Raw genomic sequence first — 23,106 nt, 5'->3', positions numbered from 1 at the left:
ACACATAACAATTGCTTCCGAGGATGGATTTATCTATCATTCTGTTGATGTATTTTCTATTGTCTTATAGGAATTCTGGTCATAGGAACTTTCTAATTGAAAAAAAAAAGTGGCAATTTTGTTCAATTTTTAGTAAAACTGTAGCAGGTAACCCTTTAGTTTCTGTGTTTTAAAAGAGCTATTTCCAACCTTTTTTTAAACTGTCTCCATCTTGCAGTGATGGAAGTTAAGGATTCCATTCTGCAGAGTCCAGTTCTTACCAATTAACTGTTAGAACTTTTTTAGGGAGGGAAAAGGGGAAAGGTTGCAGAGCTCTCTTCACTGTTTAACCACATGCACCACGTGTAAGTGGATCAATTTCTTTTCCCAAGTTTTCATATAGGACTGTTTTGGTCTGCCAAGACTTTTCGGGAAACAACTTACGATCCCTGTAAGCATTCCACTGAAATATGTTTTCCTAGTTGAACAGAGTTAATTTTACCAGCTAGAAGTTGACTTTGCTTGTACCCAAGTGGCTTATAGGGCCAGTGGAATTAGTGGCCCAGCTGAATCATGACTGACAGTGCACTGTGTGTGTGCAGTTTAGTCAGCCTGTAATACGAGGCCAGCCCTACTCTGCTAAGGTTGGAGATTGCTGGTCTGTGTAGATCTATGCTTTTGCACGAAACTTAGTCTTGTGATTGCTGCATTTTGATTTCATACTTATGAGTTCCAAAAAATACCCACCAAACCCTACCTAATATTTTATAATCAGTGGCGGTTTTGGTATTTCCATAACCAGCCTTGTGTGTTGCGCCGGGAATATGCAGTTCCTATGACTACAAAATTAACTATTAAAGTTCTCTTGTTGGTTTTTAGAAACTGGAGGAGGAAAAAGGCAAAAAGGAGAAAGAAAGACAGGAAATTGAAAAAGAACGCAGAGAAAGAGAAAGGGAACGAGAGCGTGAACGAGAAAGGAGAGAGCGTGAAAGAGAGAGGGAACGTGAACGAGAGAAGGAGAAGGAACGGGAGCGTGAACGAGAGCGAGATAGGGATCGTGACCGAACGAAGGACCGAGACAGAGACCGCGAACGAGACCGAGATCGTGACAGAGACCGGGAAAGAAGTTCAGATCGCAACAAGGATCGGAGCAGATCAAGGTGCATGTGCTGGAGTTGCTATTTACTTCAGTTTTTCCTGTTGCTGTTTACTAACTGCATACAGTTTAGCTGCCATTCAAAACAGAATGGACCCTTTGGAAGATTAAAGTAAAAGCAGGAAATAAAAATTCTAGAAGAGGCTGTATTGACACAAATTGGAAGAATACTTGATTCCCTCCCATAGCAAATGAATGTAGGGGCTGTAGTATGCAGTGAGCAACCACCAAACTATGACTTGAGCATAGTGGGTTTAACTCAAATCTTAGTTTTTCATGGGTACTTTTATTCCTACTTGAGATTCTTTTATGTCTGCAATATCTTTTTGCTTATGTATGTTTTACCTTTTCCTTTGTTATGTGGTCTTTTTTGGGGGTGTTTTTTGTTGTTCTTGGTTTGGGGTTTGTTTTTTTGTTTGTTTTAATAAGAGCAAGGGATTCCTCTTACAGACTTAAATTATATTTAATATCAGGCTCTAGATGCTGCACTTTTGCTCTTCACCACAGAAAAAAATAGCTGTTCTGCTTTAAAACATCTTGTCAGTAGGGTTCAAGTTGTCTGTAAGCCTTGTAAATGTGAAGGATTTATTGAACATACCCTTTTATTTGTTGGGATTATAGCTGTTATTTATAGAGGAGATCTACTAAAACAATCTGAAAAGAACCACTGTGTGCTCATGCTTAGATTCTGTAGATATCACTATGTAGTGTTTAGTGCTCAAACAAGTATTTTAGTTAAATGAGTTTAATATATTAGAAGAATTGATTTATGCCCATTGCTGTATCAGCTGTTCTTCTTGTACAATTGCAGAAGAATAACTTGCAAGATGCTGTCAATAGTGTGTTATGCATCTGACATTAAGTCATTTGATTGAGTGGAGAGTAAGGCTCTGTACTTAACTTTGGACTTTTGCTTTCCTTCAGAGAAAAAAGCAGAGACAGGGAAAGAGAACGGGAGAGGGAAAGAGAACGCGAGCGGGAACGGGAAAGAGAGCGAGAGCGGGAAAGAGAACGCGAGCGAGAAAGAGAACGGGAGAAGGATAAGAAGAGAGACCGAGAAGAAGATGAGGAGGACGCTTACGAGCGCCGAAAACTGGAGAGGAAACTGCGGGAAAAAGAAGCTGCGTATCAAGAGGTGGGTTGGCATTTTTAAGGTTCCTTAAGGAAAGAGTTGTTTCTGAGGGGATAACAACTCATCTACTATAAAATACGTCATTCCTCCTCCCTCTCCTTTTCCTAAATACATTTTTATTCCTTTGATTGTGTCAGTTGGAGCAGAATGTTATTCTCTGTCAGAACAATTTTGGACTTCTTATTTTGGCATTCTCAATTATGAACAAATAATTTGCTTTAATGCAGTTGGTTTTAAACAATAATCAACTAACTTGAAAGTAGTACCATTTTCCTTAATGTTCTTGAGATTGGAGTGTCTGTTCTCTTCTGTTGTAGCGTCTTAAAAACTGGGAAATCAGAGAACGGAAGAAGAGTCGAGAATATGAAAAAGAGGCTGAAAGAGAAGAAGAAAGAAGAAGGGAAATGGTAAGTCCTGTAGTTTTACTTGTATTTTTCCCCCCTTTTTTGTGTCCCGTTTAGAATGGAACATTTGTAGGAAAACCTACTGTATGTTCTATGTTACGCAGGTGGAACCAGACCAGTCCTTTTACTTCCAACCTGCTCATTTGCTTAAATCTTCTATAATATATAACTTTCTATAATATATATATATGAGCATTTAGTGAATTCTGTCTTTAGATAATTACTTGTGAAATGATCACAGTTATCATTGTAACTTGTGGAAATTTTGTCTGAAAAGACACCTTTGGAAGAGAGATATTTCTTTTATCTTAGTTTTGTGCTAAACTGTAAAAAAGTTATTTTAAATAATGGTGGTGGTATTTCACTTCTTAATTCTCCCAGAGAAGGAGAAAAGATACGAGAGAGTTCTAAGTAGGAGTTGGATTTGGAACAGCTTTAAAGCAAAGTTTGCAAAGAGACCCAGGAAAGGAAAAAAAATACTAGAAAATAGAAAATACATTGTTTGATGTGGAATCTAGTTTCCCCCCTAAAAGCATTAGAGGAGAAAAAAAAGTTTGCTAATAACTCAATTATGTTTTCTGTTCATGATCCTCGTGGGTGCTGGCTGTGGATGGCAGTTGTAGACAGCAGTGTTAAATTTTGTGCTGAATTTACAACCATAATCGTTATTTGTTTCTTGAAGTTATTAGCATAGGAATATCTTGCAGTTGGATTAAAAATACTACTTAGATACAGGTTAGAATGTCCTTATTTATATTCTCTGTAAATAACTGCTTTACTTTTTTTCTTTCTTTTTCTTTCTTTTATCAGAGGGGAGAAAAAAAAAATCTCTACCCCCCTTGTCCCCATCAGTTTTAAACCTGTGCATTAATGCAGAGCCACATGGTTTGGAGTAGAAACAGAGCAGGAGGGTTCTTGTCCTAGAAATATGCATTAGATTTGTTTCTGTGCAAAACTATTTTTTTTTAAAAAGCATGACTCTTGGAACAAAACAGTACTGATAAAACATGCTTAAGCTGCCATGTTAAAATACTGGATATCAGACTTGCGGATTACAAGACAGAGGCTTTGATCCTCGTATTTTGTGCTGTAAAGAAAAAGGAGTGTGTCTTATATTTAAAAACCCTTTGAAATGCTAATAGCAGAACAGGAGTCTGCAAATCAGAGACGTGATCCCATGGAACCCAATGGGTGTACTATCTGCTATTGAACATATGATAGCAAGTTGACACACCCTTGGAAGCTGATGCAATTCCAAAACACTTCCATTTATTGGCTGTAAAACTCTTGATTTTAGTTTGAAGCATAGTAGACGTTAAATTCACTTAATAATAGTGTTACCAAATTTTAAATTCCTGGGAAGAAAACCAGAAATGTTTTATAACTTATGTTTCAATTTCTTGCAGGCAAAAGAAGCCAAACGGTTAAAAGAATTCTTAGAAGATTATGATGATGACAGAGATGATCCAAAATACTACAGGTATGTCTTTGTATTGTTTCCTAACAAAAAAATCTTTGCTACTTGTTGTAACACAATTGTTGGGGCTTGTAGGCAGAGGCATATGGAGTTTATATTTCAGTGATTGTGAAGTAAGGATCCTACAATTGTCTGAATTATTTCAGAGTCACATGGTAAGTGCCAGAGGGAAAAGGGGAAACTCCTTACTGGTACTTCTTAACACTTGGGTGTAGCTGCTCCTTGCTACCACTTAACTTGTGGGTGTGGCCGAGTTGAGGTCAGTGTAATGCCAAAAATAATGTGGTGGGGGCAGGAAAAGGGGATTAAGCATGCTTCTAAAAATTCACTAAAAGCAAGCTGTGATTGTATGAAGAGTGAGGTTGTTAACTCTGAAGGATGGGGAAGATCCTTCAGCTTGGGACTAACAACAATATGCTTTAAATCATTTAGTAGAACTAGTTCTTGTTAAGTAAAAACCTATACAGTAAGTCGATTATTTTTCTAAGATGTTTGGCACTCACATGGCCTCCACCTGTTTAATGTGATGGAGCAAATTCTGTGTAATAATGTTGGGAACCAGTATCTTAATAAAACAGAGGACGCTAGATGCTCTTATAAATCTTATTTTTGTTTAGTAGAAGATAAATCTGTATCAGGTATTTCTTGTATTGTGCTACAAGTTTGTCATTGGAATGCTCTTTCAAATACAAAATATATCTTTTGTAGGGGTAGTGCTCTTCAGAAGAGGCTACGAGACAGGGAGAAAGAGATGGAAGCAGATGAACGGGATAGGAAAAGAGAAAAGGAAGAATTAGAAGAAATTAGGCAGCGCCTTCTGGCAGAAGGACACCCAGATCCAGATGCAGAACTTCAGAGGGTAAGTAGCTGTTGGTCTGACAGGAAATAGAGCTCTCTGTGTTCTGGAGGTGTTGAACAAGATTTTGCAAGGTATCTGGTAGTTAGTATTTGCTCTGTTCACTGTTTCTTAAAAAGAAGTCTGCATAATCAGTAAGAACACTGGTGTCTCGAGCCAATGGCGGGGGGGCTATCGGGCTATTGTTTAGACTTGTGGGGAAGAAGAACCCTTTCCCACAACTGGAAATAACAAATTGTTTTCCAGTTGTATGTTTAGATGGATTTTGAAAAGAAATTTGCATAAATTAATATCTCTGATGATAATGGTAGTAGTTGTATGTATTTGTTCTTAGTTAGCAGACTTCTTCAGTAAACAGAGGATCTTTAGATTCTTTTCAAACAATGCTGGCTTTTGTTTTTGTGGGTTTTTTTGCTAAGTGTCTGTTTCATTGTAGATGGAGCAGGAGGCTGAGCGGCGTAGGCAGCCACAAATAAAACAAGAGCCAGAGTCTGAGGAGGAAGAGGAAGAAAAGGCAGAAAAAGAGGAAAAAAGAGAAGAGCCTGAGGAAGAGGAAGAGGAGCCTGAACAGAAGCCCTGCCTTAAACCAACTTTACGACCCATCAGTTCTGCCCCATCTGTTTCTTCTGCTAGTGGAAATGCAACCCCTAACACACCTGGTGAAGAATCTCCCTGTGGCATTATTATCCCTCATGAAAATTCACCTGATCAACAGCAGCCAGAGGAGCATCGGCCCAAAATCGGACTGAGCCTCAAATTGGGCAAGTTGACGTTTTATTTTAATGTTCTATATGGAATCAGAATTAAAAAAATACCAAGCTGGGTAGCTACACAGTTTTCAAAAAAAAATGTGTATTTTTGCATACTTCTATCAAGTTGTTATCCAGTTGCTTGATTTCTCCTATCCAGAAGATAACCTTTTATAGATCTCTCTTCTTCCAAAATTTAAAGGGGAAAAAGGAAGGCAAGTTTTGGCATCATCAAGGCTTAATTATTTATAGGAATGTCCTGAGCTGTGGACTAGTTATTTCCCCATGCTTTTTCACCTTAATAGATACACCTAAATATCTCTTAAAACATATTGCTACTTTTCATTGATGTATATGTTAGAGTTAAACCCTGAATACTTACTTTATTTAATCATGAAGACCCTTTTAAAGAAAGAAAATTGAAAATCAGATTTTTTTCTTTCTTAGAGTACCACAATGTATTGATTACAATTGCTAATGGAACACAAGTGTAGAGCTCCTTAGTACTTCAGCAGTTTTCCTCATTTATTTATTTTTTAATTGTTCTGAGCAACAGAACTGAGGATATTTGTATTCCAGAAGGCTTATGTGTTTATTATTTATTATTTTGATTAAATTATACTGGGGCTGCAGTTTGAGTTCACACAGTTAGATTTTGAATGAAGAGAGATTGTATAGTGCTGGGCTAACTGATTAACACTTTTTCTACAGCTAGATTCATTGCATCCTTTCACTTCTGTGCTGTGCCTCTGCTAAGGTTGGATCTCATGCTGTAGTTCTCCCTCAATGAGGGTGCTGACTTGTTTCAGGGTAGAGAAAAAAGACCCCATTTTTCAAAGATCTTGACCAAACTGAGATCTCCATCTCTTGCCGTTATATCAGAGTTTGAGAGATTAAAATGCTAATGCTAGACATTCGCAGACATTGATATAACACAGAAGCAGACACATCCCAGGAAACGTGTGAAGAGCAAATTAGCGTCAGTTGCAGTTTATGAACATGTTATTTTTGGGTTGTAGGTGCCTGCAATAGTCCTAATCAGCCCAATGCTGTAAAAAGGAAGAAGCTTGCTGTGGATAGTGTGTTCAATAAATTTGATGACGAAGACAGTGATGATGTGCCCAGGAAAAGGAAACTTGTCCCCCTGGATTATGGAGAAGAAGATAAAAGCAATATAAAAGGCAGTGTCAATACAGAAGAAAAACGCAAACATATAAAGAGTCTCATTGAGAAGATTCCCACAGCAAAACCAGAGCTCTTTGCTTATCCTCTTGACTGGTCAATTGTGGATTCAGTAAGTTGATTTATTTTAACATTCATGAAACAGCATGATTTTTCCAAACACACCTAGGAATTGAATAGAAAGACAATGTTATTGGATCCCCAGTGAATTGGAGCGTTTTCATCAAATGGAATCAAACTTAACTACTGTATTTCTTGCCCATAAATAATACTTACTCTGAAGTATGCCTGCTTATTTTTGTTTGGTCTCTCCTGAATTGTTGCTACATATTACCTAGCAGTTTTATGGAAGGGGAAGTTACCATTTTTGCTTTTCATTTTTCCAGACACTAATGGAACGTCGAATTAGACCGTGGATCAACAAGAAAATAATAGAATATATTGGTGAAGAAGAAGCCACACTAGTTGACTTTGTTTGTTCTAAGGTTAGTATCTTCCACTCCCTTTGTGAAGTCTGGGCTTTGCACCCTATTTAAGCTGCAGTGTCTGTACTTGAAGGCAGTCTGTTCTTAGCTTCTCTGTACTCTATGATAGTGGTTAGCAGAGGTAGCTGGTGTATTTGGATTCAGTATATACTCTATAATGCTTTGCAAGTTACCTCCTTCAGTGCATATGCACAATATGTACCTGCCAGGTGCTCTGTGCTACCTGTTAGATAAACATGGAACTGGATAAAGAAATGAGGAGTTGACAAGAGCAGCTGTTTTCAGTGATAGTTTAACATTAGATTTCAGAGTTCTTATCTTATTGGCCATTAACATTTTTAACTTGGAAATAGGATTTGTGTGAATTCAGGGGGAAAAAAGTAGCTTTTTAATATACATTTTTTTATTAATTTGGACTAACTTCTTTAAAAGATTTTTAGATTATGATGTTGCTTTAGCAGTAAGTAAATGCTAAGGTTTTAGAATTAGCATTGGAAGTAATTCTGCTATACCTTTTAGCTGTTGCATGAGTTGTTTAAACTGCATAGCTTGTTCTGTCAAATTACAAACTAAATTCTAATAACTTGCCTTTTTAAATCTGTCACAACAACTCTATGGCTTTTCATCAACAGGGAATTCAAAAAACTTTTTAGCTTTCATGGTACTGGTGTTCATAGTGGCTTGTCTCAGTTTATCTTTTAGGGCTACTGTATGAGAGGCAAAGCAAGTGACAGTTTTGTGGCACAGGTGGTTAGTAGGAAGTAAAAAGCAGAAGTTGATTTGTCATGCTTAAATTATATATAAAACAAATGCCATTTTTTGGTATTGAAAGACAACTGGTGCTGAAAAAATATTTTTAAATACTTAATGGGCAGATGGAAAAATCAGTTATGAAGAGTTATAGAGGGAGAATTTTGCCTTTTTCTTCCATTAGGAATTCATTGTTGAAGGAAGGGGAACTTATTTCTTAAATTAGGAGGCTTATAAATTATGGGAGCTTAATTGGAGATGCGAGAATAGCCAGCAAATACACGACCCGTTGAATCTCGGAACTTTATTGGAACTTGTTCCTCAGCAACTAGCCATAAACTCGTATTTTGCTATGGTGGAATCTGATGTAGTTTAATACTAATTTTTGCTCTGGCTAAAACTGGGGACTAGTGAACTGCAAATACTTTTTGCATGTACAAAGCATTCAAGATCCTTGAGAAGTAGCTGGTTTTTATCCAGAGATGTTTGTATGCTTTACTCTGAGCTTTCAGTCTAAAACTGTTTGTTTCTTTCAGGTTATGGCTCACAGCTCACCACAGAGCATACTGGATGATGTTGCCATGGTAAGCAGAAATTGTATAACTGGTTTATACCTTTGGCCTTACACAGAAGCTAATAGTTAATTCTGCAAAACAGTAGGAGTCCGTAACAAATATTTGATGTTCATAGAACATGCATAGAAAACATGAATTAGATATCAAAGCTGTTTTGATTAAACAGATCGTGCTAGCACAGGCATGACTTTGCACTTACAGCCTCTGGGTAGAAATTACTGATCCCTGTTCAGAATTTATCAGTATTCAGAAATGTGGAACAGAGATTCTGTCCCAAACAGTAGATGTAAGAATTAACAATAACAGAACTGTATCAGAAATATAAACTTTATATCTTCTCATTCTTTTAACTAGATTTTTATAATGAGCGGTTTAGTGGGTTTATTCCTAATTAATGAGCAAAAGGTGATTTTTCTCTAGAAGAGTAAAAACTTTTTTTTTTTTACCTGGTATTGGAAGAGAGAAACTTCATGAAATTATGCTACTGTTTCACTGTGTTTTCATACACTGAAAGGTGAATAACAACTAATTGTTCACTCTCTTCCAGTAAGGGAACTTGGAGGCAAAGTTGGTAGGAGCCAGATTCATAGCAGAAGATAGTATGTTGTTTTTTGGTGTTACTAGTAGGTGACCTGGGGTACTACCTGAGGGATGTTGTGCATGCTAATGATTTGCATGGATTCAAAAAAAGCCTGGATAATAAGCTCAAGAAGGAGAAATCCATCAAGGAATTACTTGATAAATATCCAGGGAAGTTCCAAGCTGAAAATGAGCAGAGACTTGGGAGAGAATTAACAGAAGATACCACATCTGTGTATCCTGTTCTTACATTTACAGCCTGCCATTTCTCTGCCTCTTCCCAAGCCACTTTTGGAGACTGGGATACTGATACATTTATCTCACAGCGCTCAACAGCTGCATTATACGAGCTTGTAATTAGAACCTAGTCAGGTGAATGCAAGATAGACAAACTCACTGAAGTTTTATCCAGTGCCTCCCTCAAAGGCGTAACTTGAATTACACTACATCCACTTTGTAGTTCTGATGTGTCTAGAATTAGTCATTTTAACTGGAATGCATAACCTAAAAAATAATCTATAAACTATGTTATTTCCTCCAGGTACTAGATGAAGAAGCTGAAGTTTTCATAGTCAAAATGTGGAGGTTGTTGATATACGAGACAGAAGCAAAGAAGATTGGTCTAGTGAAATAAAGCACTCTCCTTGCTTCTAGGGTTCCATTTCAATTTTGAGCTTTTATTTTTTTTCCCCATCATTCAAAGACTCTGAATTTTCTCTGTTCTCAGAGACTTGAGACCTGTATTTTTTTATGTAGAAAATGTGAATTTTTTTTTGTCCTCTGCTCTGAGGCCTCTTTATCCTTCTCAGTTAGTTATCTGAATCCTGCCTTCGTTCTCTTTATAATTCACAAGGTACAGCTACCGGTATGTTTTATAAGCTGCAGCTACTGTACATGCTCTCTGGTAGTTTTGTTATGTTACTCTGATTTTTACAAATACTAAGGAAAAAAAAAACAACAACCTGCCCTGTTTTGCAAAACATTTGCACTTAATGTGGAACTGTATCAGTTACAGATGAAGACAAATTATTTTACTGCAAATTTCTCAGTGCTTTTTTTTGCACACTCTCCATGTTATTTAAGGAGTGATCAGAATACAATCTGAAAAATATGTGGCTTGAGCTGCTTTCACAGAACAGCTTTGTGTTAATTTGGTCCCCTCTTCTGACTTTGGAAAAGAATTTCCTCAGACTTCATTCTGATGGGAACCAGCAGTAATCTTGGTACTTTGTTGCCCATTTAGAATTATTGATGATGCTGGGAGCTTAATCTCTTGCAGATGTTCTGCTTCTTTCCTAGGAAGTGCAAATTTCAGGAAGTTTTTTATTCTTTGCTCAGTTAAAACTAGAGCAGAACTTCAGTAAGTACTATTTAATGATTTTTTTTTTTTAACCTGCTCAATTTCATGTTAGCCCTTCCCTATTATCACTACTGTCTCCAAAATACTATGATTTTTTTAAAATGAAATTATTTTTTAAAACATAGTTTTAGTATTTAGGAAAAAGAATACCTGCTTGGATGTGACTATAGCAGCTGACAAAAACGAAACCTTAAGTTTTCAAACAAAGCCAAAGTCTTGTTTTTATCCACACTGTTAAACTAGCCCCGACTTTTGTTTTCTACTGTAAGCAGTCTATTGTCCACAAAAAGAGGGTGATATTTTCCTGCCTTGATTGTATGGACTTTTATAAGCAGGCTGATATGGTATAAATGATGAGATGTACTGTAAACTGCATTTTTTATCTCATACCTGGGTAAGAAGGCAAAGGGATAATGTGCTGTGAGCTGTTTTGATTGCAGGAGGACTGTGTTCCAGGGAGCAAACTGTCTCAAAAGCATTTTTAATTTTTAAACACAATTCTTAATAGCAAACAAATTAAGTAAGGTGTTCCAGTATCTCTGTATTGTATTTAACTGAAGGATACAGGTTGACCTGTTCAGAAAACATAACTGTGACCTTGAGTTACTAGTTCTTTGTATCTGGAGAGGACACTTGAAAACACTGTTCTTAACAAATGGGATCGTGTAAAGGTTCCACCATGTAAATATTTCAGATATTAAAAATGTATATATTTGATTTAAGGGCTGACATTCTTTTGGAGTCTTAAAACAGCATGCCATTATATTTAACACTGTTTTATGAATGAACATGTGTTTACAAATTTGGGGTGGGTTTTTTTTAAACTACCTCCTGCTTTCTGTCAGGTGACTAGAAGACTTAAAATGCAGATGTGATCCCAGTATGTTCTTTCTCATCCCTGCAATACTACACACCACAAAATGTTCTTTTCTAGCTTGAAGTGTAATTCTCAGATGTTACTTTTATGTTGTGCTTGAGTTTGTGTGAGAATGTTTTGTTTGACATATCTGCAGCCTTCCTCTTTTTTTCTGGAACTCGATGTTTTCTTAAGAAATTAACTTCCCCATTCTTCCCATACAGTTTTGCATCAGCATTTCAAAAAATTCACCACATACTAAATAAATTCAAAACTTGCTCTGTTTTTGGTAAATACAGAGAAGAGGAAGAGTGAACTTCATGAGTGCTTTTTGTCCTGCTAATACGGCATTCTCACTGTTGTTATGAGTAGCTAAACAAGCCATATGTGACAAATGCATTGCAATGCCACTGTGACACGTTGTCTAAGGAAGGGTCTTGTTGAAATTCTGCTGTGAAAGCTCAAGTTGTGAAACTTCAACTCATTTCCTTCTGCCCTAAACTAAAGCTATTACGTTATTTATGTATTGGCCATAACTTGTCCCTTTCCTGAGGATACTGAAGCTGTCTGGGTGAGGAAGACATCTAAAACTTAAACTGGAGTGTTAAATATCCAGGTAAATAAGTATTTAGGAGCAGTGGTGAACTTGCTAATGAAAAAAGCCGATGTTGAGGTTTTCTTCAGCAGTGGAAGGTGTGTTCACTACAGCATCTCTGGCTTGGCTTACACAAATACTTCCACAAATTTTCCTATTTCAGAATGCAACATGTTGCTTTATAAAGTCACTTCTAGTGTTTACCTCTTACTCAAATTAGTGTTATTACTTCATAGTGGTAACTGTGTTTTGTGTTTGATGCTGAGGGCGAGAACACAAGTTGCATACTGCTGAGAGGTTCTCAATATAGAAGGTGCCTTTCCTTTGTTAACTGCTTTTCTTCCAACATGCAGTAACAGAACTATGTCAAGATAAACTTGGAAAATCTGGGGTAGAAAAAGTCTTTTTGCCAACATTGAGAACATTTTACAGTCTGAATATACAATTTACTGCACAGTGTGTTATGCTAGTGAATGCACAGATTAAGAATATACCGAGAGTGAGATCCATTAGCGGGGTATGAATATTGCCACTGAGTGTTCAGTACAGCATGCCATAGTATGATCCATTCTGTAATGGAAATGGACTTCAGAAGTCACAGTGTGTGTGTCGGGGGGGAAGGTATTTACACAGCAGAGCTGGATACACTTAGTCATTGATTTGGACTTCACTGTGGAAGGAGGCTTTACACCTTAATCTAACACATGCCCTTTGGCTCCTGATAATCATCATGCCAGCTGCTGTTCAGTGTTACTTGCAATACATGAGTACAAAATAAAAAGTATTATTGTTTTCATTAGTGTGCATGGACAAGAAACAGGAAACCATAAAAAAATAAGATCCATTACTATGAATTACATATTTTTATATTACCCTTTATTTGGTAAGTGACTTTTTCTGTTATTAGCCTATTAGCCTATTAACCTACTGATTTGGTCTTTCTAATGTAGGTGTTTCTTTCCTCTCTACTGTTTTAACAGGAGCCTGTGGTAAAAATAACCATGTAGCTAGATGACTGTGGCTCAAATGGCAAGCAGGGGGAAGGCTCCAAACAGTAAATGTGGTTTCTTAATTAATTCCTATTTCTTACTGCTGATGCTTTCGTATTACTGAGAGGAAAGCATCAGACCTTTCATGCTTTTACTAAATGCAGCTGCTAGATAGCTACCTGCAGTATTTTAGAAATGGGATACCCTTAAAAGTGGAAGCTGTTGGCTTTTATATTACAATAGGGTCACACTTGTTCATGTTCTATACATTTTCCTATGTAGGAAGACAGACGTTGTACGTGCAGACTTAGAAGTGAGTACACAGCCATGCAGTGTGAGCAGTGTAAGGTGTCACTATAGCCATTTCATCATAGAACAAACTGATACCAATAATACAGAGAATAGTCTGTTACAATTGTATGACCGTGCTTGATTTTTTCCTTAAGATGAGAAATAGTTCTGTTTGGTTAATTAGTTAATCAGTCTGAAAACAGGTTATTTTAAATGCCCTCCATAGGTATATGAACGACTGAAACTTGGTATTTGTGTCAAAATGCTCATGTAAAACCTACGTTTTACGTGCAGTACTTCTGAGCCACTTACATTTCCCACAGATCTTCCTGTAGAGTAGTAGAATAGGGAAATACGTGTTTTAAACACGCAGAATTACATGGTCTTGCAGTAGGTTTTGCTTTTATATTTAGAATTATTACGTGTCTTACAGCATTTAATTTATTAGTAACCCGTGTAAGTTGCGTGTTTTTAAAAGGAATTGTGGGATGCTCGTCCAGTATCATGGATAGCAACGTAAGTTTCAAGCTTGAACTTGCCTTGCCAGAGACTTCTTGAAAAGATGCTACATTGACTTCAGGTTAAGTTTTAATACTGCCTTTATTTTGAAATTCAAAGACCCCTTCAAGTTCTTTTCATAATGCTCCTTTTCCTGGGTTCATTCTAATAGGGGGGTGTATTTTCCTTGAACTAAAAAACTAGGCAAACCCCCAGGATTACGTTTGCTCGTGTTGCCCTTGTTCCTGGCAGGCGCCAGGCCCGGCAGCACCGGCGCCGCGTCCCGGGGCTCCCCCCGCCGGAAGTGAGGTGGCGGGGCGGGGCCCGGGCCGGAAGCCAGCGGGGCCGGTGCGGGGCGGCGGCAGCCGGCGCGGGGCCCGCGGGAGGGGCGCTGCAGGTCGGTCTGGCGGCGGCCGCGCCTCGGGGCCCGGGCAGCCCCGCACGCCGCTCCTCGCGGGGCCAGCGCGGGTCGCGGGTGCCCGGCGGCCCCTGGGCCGGGGCTGCGGTGCGTGTGCGAGCCCTGCCGCACGCTGGCGGGCGGGGCCCGGCGGGGCTGCGTCTGCTCGGGGCCCGGGCGGCTGGTGATGCCGGGCGGGGGGCCCGACCCTCCCCCCGGCTGCCGCGGGGGCCTCCGCGCGGCCTTGGGTGGGGCCGGCGGCGCTGGCCTGGCCTGGGGTCCCGGCCGCGGGAGAGCGGGGGTCCCGGCTGGGGAGCCGGCCGTGCCGGGGCTCCGGGCCGGGCCTCTCGCCCGGAGCTGCGGGCGAGCCCCGCGGGGCGCTCGGTGTTCCCCACGGGGAGGCCGTGGCTGCTGTTCCTTGCTTGTTCGGGAGGTAAAGCGCGGGTTAACCGGCCGCGCCGCGGTTGCTGTGACTGATACTTTGTTGTTTCGGGGTTTATTTTGTCTTATGAGTTAAGAACACATGGTAAAGCTTAGTTGTTTGTTGCATCTGTTTATTAGGCTAAACGTAAATGCCTGAAAACTACAGCTGTAACTGCTGTTGTTCTTACTAAAGAAAGCCAGAGGAAGCAAGGAAAAACTCATTTAGGCAGTCTTTTATTACTAACAGCCTCACTAGGAAGTGTTTTGGTAAGTCCCTTTTCGGGTGAAAGAAGTAAAAATTTAATTTGTGTCTGTTAAGGCACGGTTTAGTTTCTAGATTTCATTCATTCATAGTTAAATTTCAAGCTTGCGACTGTTCATTTATTGAAAAACAGAAAATAAAGTTGTTAGGAATATGTCCCGAATCCATTTTCTGAGCTTGAGAGTTCAGAAGGGATTGTTTTAACAAACCCTGAGGCCTGTTAGACATTGTCATTCAAGTTTTTGTGCAACTTTTCTGTCAGTTACTCCTTCCTGTTCAGTTCCTCTGCTTCTCAGTAGTTGTATTTTTTTTTGCTTGGTGAGTTTGTGATGGCTTTCTTCACCAGTCTTTAAATAGGATTTTGTGGGTTGATTATTTTTCTGTTTGTTTTCCTCTGTCATTAAATTAGAATTTTGACACACCACTATGTGAAAAGTCTCATTCTGATACTCCACATTTGAAAAAATATACTCAACTTTTTCCTCGGGTGGCCCTGTCACTGAGAGTTTTTACCAATAGCAGCCTTAAAACAGCATTGCTTATATTTTGTAGCCTAAGCAAAGAATTAGAAACAAAACTGAAAAAATAAAAAGCCACATAGTGCTTATTTATTTTTATCTAATCTTGCATTTCATTATGTTTTAAATTAATGTGCTTTATTTTTAATTGCGAATGTGCAGGAGAACCATTCTAGTGAATATTACCTTGTCGTTCTTTTTCCAAACAGTTTGCATGCCCCCACTAGACTTGTTAATTTGGGGCTTCTTCCTAATGACTCTTTAGTGTAAGCTACATCCCTGCTGAAGTTAGTAATCACTATTCACTAATCTCAAAAGATATGTAGAGAAATAGCATCTGCATCTTAGTAGGTATGAAAATGGGCTTAACTGCATCTTTAAGATGCTGTCTTGCAGCAATTGTGGCTGCTGCCAAAAGTGGAGGCATTGCTTTGTGATGTCCTCCCCTTGTATGAGATTTTTTGAGGTCCCTCCATACATGAGTTGAGTATACTAAAATAACAGAAAAATATCTGTGGTTTGGGTTTTTTTCCCTGGATTTCTTTTCTTCCATTTTAGTGAGTAAAATCTACTGTAAAGAGGACTGATGAGTGCTGAAGTTGGCACAAGGTAGGAGCAGGAGCCATTTGGAATGGGAGTGAGGACTGGCACTCCACCCTTCAGGCAGTGGTTTATTCACTTCCCTATGTTTTGCGTAGCCAAGTCAGTGATTTATCTAGGCCTACTTATTGTTTCTTAAAATCTTGTTTTTCCTGAAACTTACGTAGTTACGTCACCCTCCTTCCTCTTTCCACTGCGTTGCTTTATCCTTTATTCATGTTTGCATAGGAAAATGTTAGTGTGTGAATTTTTGATGGCATATTTATGTACATTTAGCTGATCCATAAAACCTACCACTTGGAAAAATGAATGCTCCTGAGGCTCAGCTGAAATACTGTTTTGTGTAGTTCTAGGTCACTCTTAGGGCATTATAGCATTAAAGATATATCCAGATTTTAAATGAGCCAGTGTGACTCAGTTATCCTTGCTTGAAGGTTCCCCTTGAGCCTATCAGCAATCCAAAACTGAACTTCAAGCAACTGTACTCTGCTGAGACAAAAACATCCAAGTTGTGTTCTGAGCAAGCAGGTGGTGCTTCTCATTTGTTGCATAAGAAGGAGTGGAGAGCTGTTTTGTTTATTAGTTTGTTGCTGGCTTACTTCCGTGGCTGATGAACTAGTTTGATAATGCCTAAATGCTTTTATTTTTATGCTGGAAAATCCCTATTGTGACCTTTTAGTAAAGATGTGGCACAGTGCGGTATCGGGGTGTAGATAGAAAATAGTCTGTGTGAACGCTAAAAACTGAGTAGGAAGGGAAAGGAGAACTTGATCATATAAGAACAAAGGCTTTTTACACGTCTTTTTCCTTTCAGCACCTCTAAGAAGAAAGATCCGTTTTGTGTAGAAATAAGAAATTTCCAGAGGACAGCCCCAATGACAGAACTCTCTGCACATTTACCCCAGTTTCAGCATGGGCAGCTGACAGAAAACTTCCCTGATAACCACCTCAGCAACACCGTATGTAACAAACAATTTTATTACCTGGTAGCAGCTAAATCAGGATGAATAATGAATGTAAATGAAAATATAGTCCAGAACTCTAGAAAAACTGTTTGTTTGGAGTAGTTTTCTCTATCTGGATTGTTGTGGTGATAAGCAGTACTTGAAAGAAACATTCTGTAAAATATCTCATGTTCTAAACTCATTGTTATGTACAGATAAGACTTCTCCCAGTTGCAAATGGTGTTGGAGTGACCAACCCCTTGAGAAAAATAAGAAAATGGGGTGGAATGTTCCTGTGTCAAACACTGACCTTTAGAGGATTTAGTGAGCTCTCTTGGTTTAGTCTGACTGTGGTTTTCTTGATTTACATGTTTCTCAGTCACAGAGTTAATTTAAGTCTAGGTAGAGCTTGGTACCTGGATGTTGTTGCTATTGCTGGAGGACTGCTCCTATGCACAAAGTGCAGCATTGTCTTAATTGAGAATAATTGTCAAGGTGCTCTCAGAGTTCTTGAGGTTTTGAGGGGGGGAGGGGAACTCAAACCATAAAGTTTTATAGATTTGCTTTGAAAGATGTAAGTGCGTAATTGTTGTTAAAACTGTACCGGTAGTGCATGTGTTTTGATAAAACCAGGTTTATATGTTCTGCTTGGGTGTGGTGCTCAAGGCTCTTGGATTTGTCATTCTCAGTTCTTTGTTCCTGCTATAGCTCTTGAATATCAGGTTTCCTTGTGACACTGAAATGCTCTTGTGAGGCTGGGCCACTTGTAGCCCTGTTTGTGCAAGGATTCAAGAGAATATTTTGATCCCTGCTCTAACTCTACAGTCCAGCAATTTAAGTAGAATTTTGAAAAATCTTTTTTATCTCAGATCAGCATTCTGCTTTATCAGTAAAAATATAAAACATTTGAAAAAATATTTTTAAATTAAGAAGTCAGTCTAACTTAAGACTTTAATGATTATAGAAACTGTTAATAAAAATAGAAGAATGGAAATATTCATACTGCATCATTTGTGCTTTTACTTCAGAGGGAATCAGAATCACTTAGGTTGGAAAAGACCTTTAAGATCATTAAGTCCAACCATTAACCCTACTCTCCCAAGTCCAGCACTAAGCCATGTTCCCAACTGGCACATCCAGGTGACTTTTAAAGACACCCAGGGATGGTGACTCAACCACCTCCCAATTGCAGCATGTTCCAATTTCTGACAACCCTTTTAGTGAAAAAGTTCTTCCTAATCTCTAGTCTAAACCTCCCCTGGTGCAGCTTGAGGCCCTTCCTCTCATTCTGTCACCAGTTACTTGTGAGAAGAGATCAGCACCTACCTCTTTACAACACCCTTTCAGGTAGTTGTAGAGGACGACGAGATCCCCCTCAGCCTCCTTTTCTTCAGACTAAGTAGCCCCAGTTCCCTCAGCTGCTCCTCCTAAGACTTGTTCTCCAGGCCCTTCACCAGCTTTGTTGCTCTTCTTGGGACATGCTCCAGCACCTTGATGTCCTTCCTGTATTGAAATGCCCAAAACTGGACACGGTATTCACGGTGTGATCTCACCAATGCCAAGTACAGAGGGATGATCACCTCCCTGGCCCTGCTGGCCACACTATTTCTAATACAGGCCAGGATGTCGTTGGCTTTTTTGGCCACCTGGACACACTGCTGGCTCATGTTCAGTTGCCTGTCGATCAGAACCCCCAGGTCCCGTTCTGCTGGACAGCTTTCTAGCCACTCTTCCCTGCGTCTGTAACATTGCACAGGATGGTTGTGGCCCAAGTGCAGGACCTGGCACTTGTTGAACTTCATACAATTGTCCTTGGCCTATCAACCTCATCTGTCCAAGTCTCTCTATAGGGCCTCTCTACCCTCAGGCACATCAACACTCCCTCCCAACATGGTGTCCTCTACAAACTTACTGCATTCTATCTCCTCATCAAGATCATTGATAAAGATGTTAAAAAGAAGTGTTCCCAATACTGAGCCCTGTGGAACCCTACTTGTGACTGTCTGGCCACCAGCTGGATCTAACTCCATTCACCACCACTCTCTGGGCCCGGCCATCCAGCTAGTGCTTTACCCAGCAGAGTGTACGCCTGTCCAAGCCATGAGCAGCCAGGTTTTCCATCGGAATGCTATGGGAAAGTGTCAAAGACCTTACAGAAGTCCAGGTAGACAACATCCACAGCTTTCCCTCATCAAACAGGCAGGTCATCTTGTCATAGAAGGAGATCAGGTTCATCAAGCAGGACCTTCCTTTCATAAACCTGTGCTGACTGGACATGATTACCTGGGTTGTTTTGTATATAGTGCATAATGGCACTCGATCTGCTCCATGGCCTTCCCTGGCACCAAGGTCAGACTGACAGGTCTGTAATTCCCTGGATCCTCCTTTTGGCCTTTCTTGTGGATGGGTACCATATTTGCTACACTCCAGTCCATGAATTAAAAAGGTTTCTTTTCATCTTGGACAGGTGAGAGATTAACTTTTATTGAACACTTCTGCCAGATTAAAAAGGCAGAGCTCAGTGATAAGCTATGGGCTCACCATCCTTACAGATAATTTGGTGATGCTCTTTGCCAGCAATGCAGGACAGATGGTTCTATTTACTCCTCACTGACAGACTGTACTGATGAGTAACTGCTTCTTGTGCTTCTTATTTCCATGTTTAAGTGTAACTCTAGGTGTAGTTCCAGTACTTATTAGTTATGGTTTTTATTCCCTCTGCACAGCTGCTTTTTTTTGGTATGTACATAAACAATCATTTCCTGCCTAAGTATACCTCACTTCTGTGGCTAAGTCAGTATCTGAAATCACCAAGTGCTATAAATTGACATCTCTTCTCCCAGTCACACACCAAGAGTTCAGCCCAGTCTTCAGTATCTGTCACTGTATAATGGTCTTTAAACATAAATGGTCTAGGTGAGAACTAATGAATTGTGTGCCTATTCTCAGGCAAGGAGGTCTGCTTCTTTTATGTAAATCTGGATTTAACAAATAAAAACTTGTTATCACGTATGCTAGTATTATATCTCTTGGTTCAGGGCATTGCTCTGAGTTTGCTATTAACTGTTTTCCTGATAGGAAAAACCCCCACGATAATTGGCTTTTGCTATTGATTATTCACCTGGAAACGCGTAGTTCATAACTTACGTTTGCTTATGGTGTTACAACAGGTGTTACTGACATTTTAGCTTCAGAATTTTCACTTTTAACTATGTCTGAGGAAAGTGAAGAGTCTGTTCCTTTGCTTCCACTTCAGCAAGAGTCCATGGTCTCTGCTCTGTTTTATACTGACGAGGTAGGATATGAGTGCACTTTGTTCTTTTAAGCAGTGGGGCATGCGCATGTCACATTTAGCTATGCTTTAGTAGCCTGAAAGGACAACTTTTTCTAGTTTTTACAGTGAATGATAGAATAACTCCTGTGATTCTTTTGATGCTGATCTGGTTTTCATGCACTGTGTTTTAATATGTAAAGGCATTTTGTGATTGTGTCTTTGTTCCTAACTAGTGAAGGGAACAAAATGGCACATATGGGTCTAATTTCTTCAATTTTTCTCTGTTTGATTTTGCAGTTTTTAATAGTGCTGCTTAATCAGGCTTCTTCTTTGGCTGTTTTTCTGTTTGCTTTGCAAAGCTGTAGATTTTTATTTTACTCTTTATGTTTCCGTAGCTAAGATAGGAATAAGTGCTTCTTCATGCAAGACAGCTAGAGGAACCTAAATACTAGGTATGCTTTACTTGTGAAGTGTTCCAACACTTTATCTCCCATCTAGTGTTGCCTGTGATCATCTTAGGCAGTTTATTTGGACAGGTAAGCTTAGGGTTGTCTTGTAGATAGAGAGATAGGGAGTATTTTCACTGTCAAAGTGACAAATGTTAGGCTGGAGCTATGATCTGTACAGGAAGAGGTTTAGTTACAGCCAGCATTTCAGAACGATTCAACATAATATATTTATTTGCATTCTCCCATATTCCTGTTTCTATATTTCAAAATTGTGAGGACTTTACGCAACATGCTGAAGGTTTTATAGTGAATCTTTCATTTATTAAGAAATAATATTCAACCCTAAGTCTTTTTTCAGGACATCTTTTTAAAAATAATAACATTAAATTAAAATTGATGTTAAAAGTCAATTCTGAAAATCCAGTTCCCTGCTAGTTTTAACTACTTAATTAAGACAATTTAATATAATTTTTCCTCCCCTTATATTCAATTTCCTTTTTGAAAAAAAAAAATCAAATTTTCTTAGAGGGCAGTTCTTGCAACCCTACTGAACTTGATCCTGAGGACACCACAGAAAACGAGTAAATAGGTAATGCATTTGTTGTGTATTGTTACTTTTTAATGTTTTGTAAATATTATTTTTCATGAGTTCTGGAAGTTGTAAAGCTTCACCCAGGGTTTTAGCATTGTCAGTGTTTGCAGTTCAAAGTCCAGAGACTTGTACTGCTTAATCACTGAAATGCTTTTAAAAACTTCACTATGAGTTCCTGAGTGTTTATGTAACATCTTCTCATTTCTGAGGGTGGGGCTGAGAAAAGTCTGTATAAAGAGTCTCCAAAATTACTGTTGATTTATCAAAAAAATGCAGTGAGTTGATGAGATAAAAGTTAGCAATTATGTTTGGAAATGCTATTATGAACAGGTAATGAGACTTTAACATTAGACGATTAAGGAAAAAAAAAAACCTGCACAAGAGTACTTAAGTGGAAGTACATTAGGTGATTTTCAGTACCTTATCAATTTTACTAAAATTAATTGATATTTTGAAGGTATTGCAGAAAGTATCGTCTTTCAGTTTGTTGTACATTTCAATCTAAAGCTGTTCTAGTGCATTCACTCAAGAGAAGAAATGAGTCTCATTTGTAATTAATAAAAAAATCTCTTTGTGTTACATCTCTTCCATGTTAAACCTTTTGAGTGGAGGGAGTGGGAACAATACAGCATTGGCTTTCGACATGGTAACACAGTGAAAAAAACCAACAAGAGTAGATTGTATAAATGGTTTCACTTTAAGACTTGTTTAGAGTGACTAGTAAACATAAAAAATTGTTTTGTTTCTTTGTAGTCCAGACAGGTGTCATGTAGTTCATGCTCCTGTTGTGTTCTTTCTCTGTATGTGTACACAACATATAAAAGGCTGAAATGCCCCCTGCTGACCTCGCTTCTTGGAGAAGGGGGCAAAAGGTTTGTGACAACAGGAAGCATAAGTGTGCAGGCGTGATCATTTGCTTTTTGGTAGTGTTTCCAGTTGGTGTTTCTGCTTCTAGTAAGCCTCATTCCATTGAAAGTTTACTTCTGTCCTTTTATTTCAATTATACCCTTGATGTTTCGTGTAGCAGTATCAGGAAGTCTAGAAGGCTCTTTCATATTTGTTGATAGTGGTGGCGGAATTTCTTCAATGTCAGTGGAAGGATATTGTAGTAGTATCCTTGGAAGGAGAGAAGAAATTTGCACGTTTAGCTCATTGTGCTAAAATTTTGGGATCAAATCTCAGTATAAAGACAGAGAATTATCTGAGTTTGATCACCATTTCTGTGTTGTCAGTCTCTCCAAACATGGGAATGGAATACTCTGAAAATCCATTTCAATATGTATTAGTGTACTGTGTTGGGAGTAACATGGTAAGGAAAGTAGAAATTTTCATGTGACTTCTGTGGAGTTAGGTTCATAAATGTCTGTTTGGCATTATTTCTAGGAATGGATACAGTTAATTTTTGACAAGCTGTGAGTAATCTACTGTCATGCACCCTTGTATCAACTGTAGCTTCGACCAAGGGAAAAAGTTGTCTCTTTATTCAGCTTTTAAAATTCTGTTTCAAGCAAAGGTGACATAGATGCAACCAGCTCTACTTTCAGCTGCTGTTGTTTCTAACATAAATGCTTCTAGCATAACCCTCTGCTTCCATTCTCTTGATAACTAAGTGATGCAATTAATTACCACTGTTTAAGTTATTGCTGTGGCAAGTGTTCCTGACAGTAAATACTCCCTTACATGTTTTCTCCTCAAGATCATTATTACCTCAGTGTGCAAGAATGTGATTGTGGG

The 23,106-nt window shown here is 38.8% G+C and overlaps 2 protein-coding genes across 7 annotated transcripts in view; both read left to right on the top strand.

The window, feature by feature from the left end:
* The window catches only part of RBM25 (RNA binding motif protein 25), a 36,176-nt gene extending 24,770 nt beyond the window's left edge, over nt 1-11,406 (top strand). For both annotated transcript variants that reach the window (XM_051621062.1, XM_051621061.1), the window contains 10 exons: nt 859-1,139; nt 2,060-2,270; nt 2,585-2,674; nt 4,078-4,151; nt 4,857-5,007; nt 5,441-5,765; nt 6,773-7,047; nt 7,322-7,420; nt 8,707-8,754; nt 9,866-11,406. In XM_051621062.1, coding sequence (XP_051477022.1) covers nt 859-1,139; nt 2,060-2,270; nt 2,585-2,674; nt 4,078-4,151; nt 4,857-5,007; nt 5,441-5,765; nt 6,773-7,047; nt 7,322-7,420; nt 8,707-8,754; nt 9,866-9,958 — 1,647 coding nt within the window. In that variant the 3' untranslated portion in view covers nt 9,959-11,406. The remainder of the gene's footprint in view (nt 1-858; nt 1,140-2,059; nt 2,271-2,584; nt 2,675-4,077; nt 4,152-4,856; nt 5,008-5,440; nt 5,766-6,772; nt 7,048-7,321; nt 7,421-8,706; nt 8,755-9,865) is intronic.
* Nucleotides 11,407-14,244: 2,838 nt separating this feature from the next.
* Nucleotides 14,245-23,106, top strand: part of PSEN1 (presenilin 1) — a 31,070-nt gene continuing 22,208 nt past the window's right edge. For 2 of the 5 annotated variants that reach the window (XM_051621083.1, XM_051621081.1), the window contains exons 1-3: nt 14,726-14,743; nt 16,928-17,072; nt 20,314-20,352. In XM_051621083.1, coding sequence (XP_051477043.1) covers nt 16,989-17,072; nt 20,314-20,352 — 123 coding nt within the window. In that variant the 5' untranslated portion in view covers nt 14,726-14,743; nt 16,928-16,988. Of the gene's footprint in view, nt 14,311-14,725; nt 14,744-16,927; nt 17,073-20,227; nt 20,353-23,106 lie in introns of those variants that run through there. The other 3 variants (XM_051621082.1, XM_051621085.1, XM_051621084.1) reach the window with 3 other exon arrangements.

Source organism: Apus apus, chromosome 5 (genome assembly GCF_020740795.1).
Source record: "Apus apus isolate bApuApu2 chromosome 5, bApuApu2.pri.cur, whole genome shotgun sequence".
Classification (NCBI taxonomy): domain Eukaryota; kingdom Metazoa; phylum Chordata; class Aves; order Apodiformes; family Apodidae; genus Apus; species Apus apus.
This window is presented reverse-complemented; position numbering and strand designations above follow the sequence as displayed.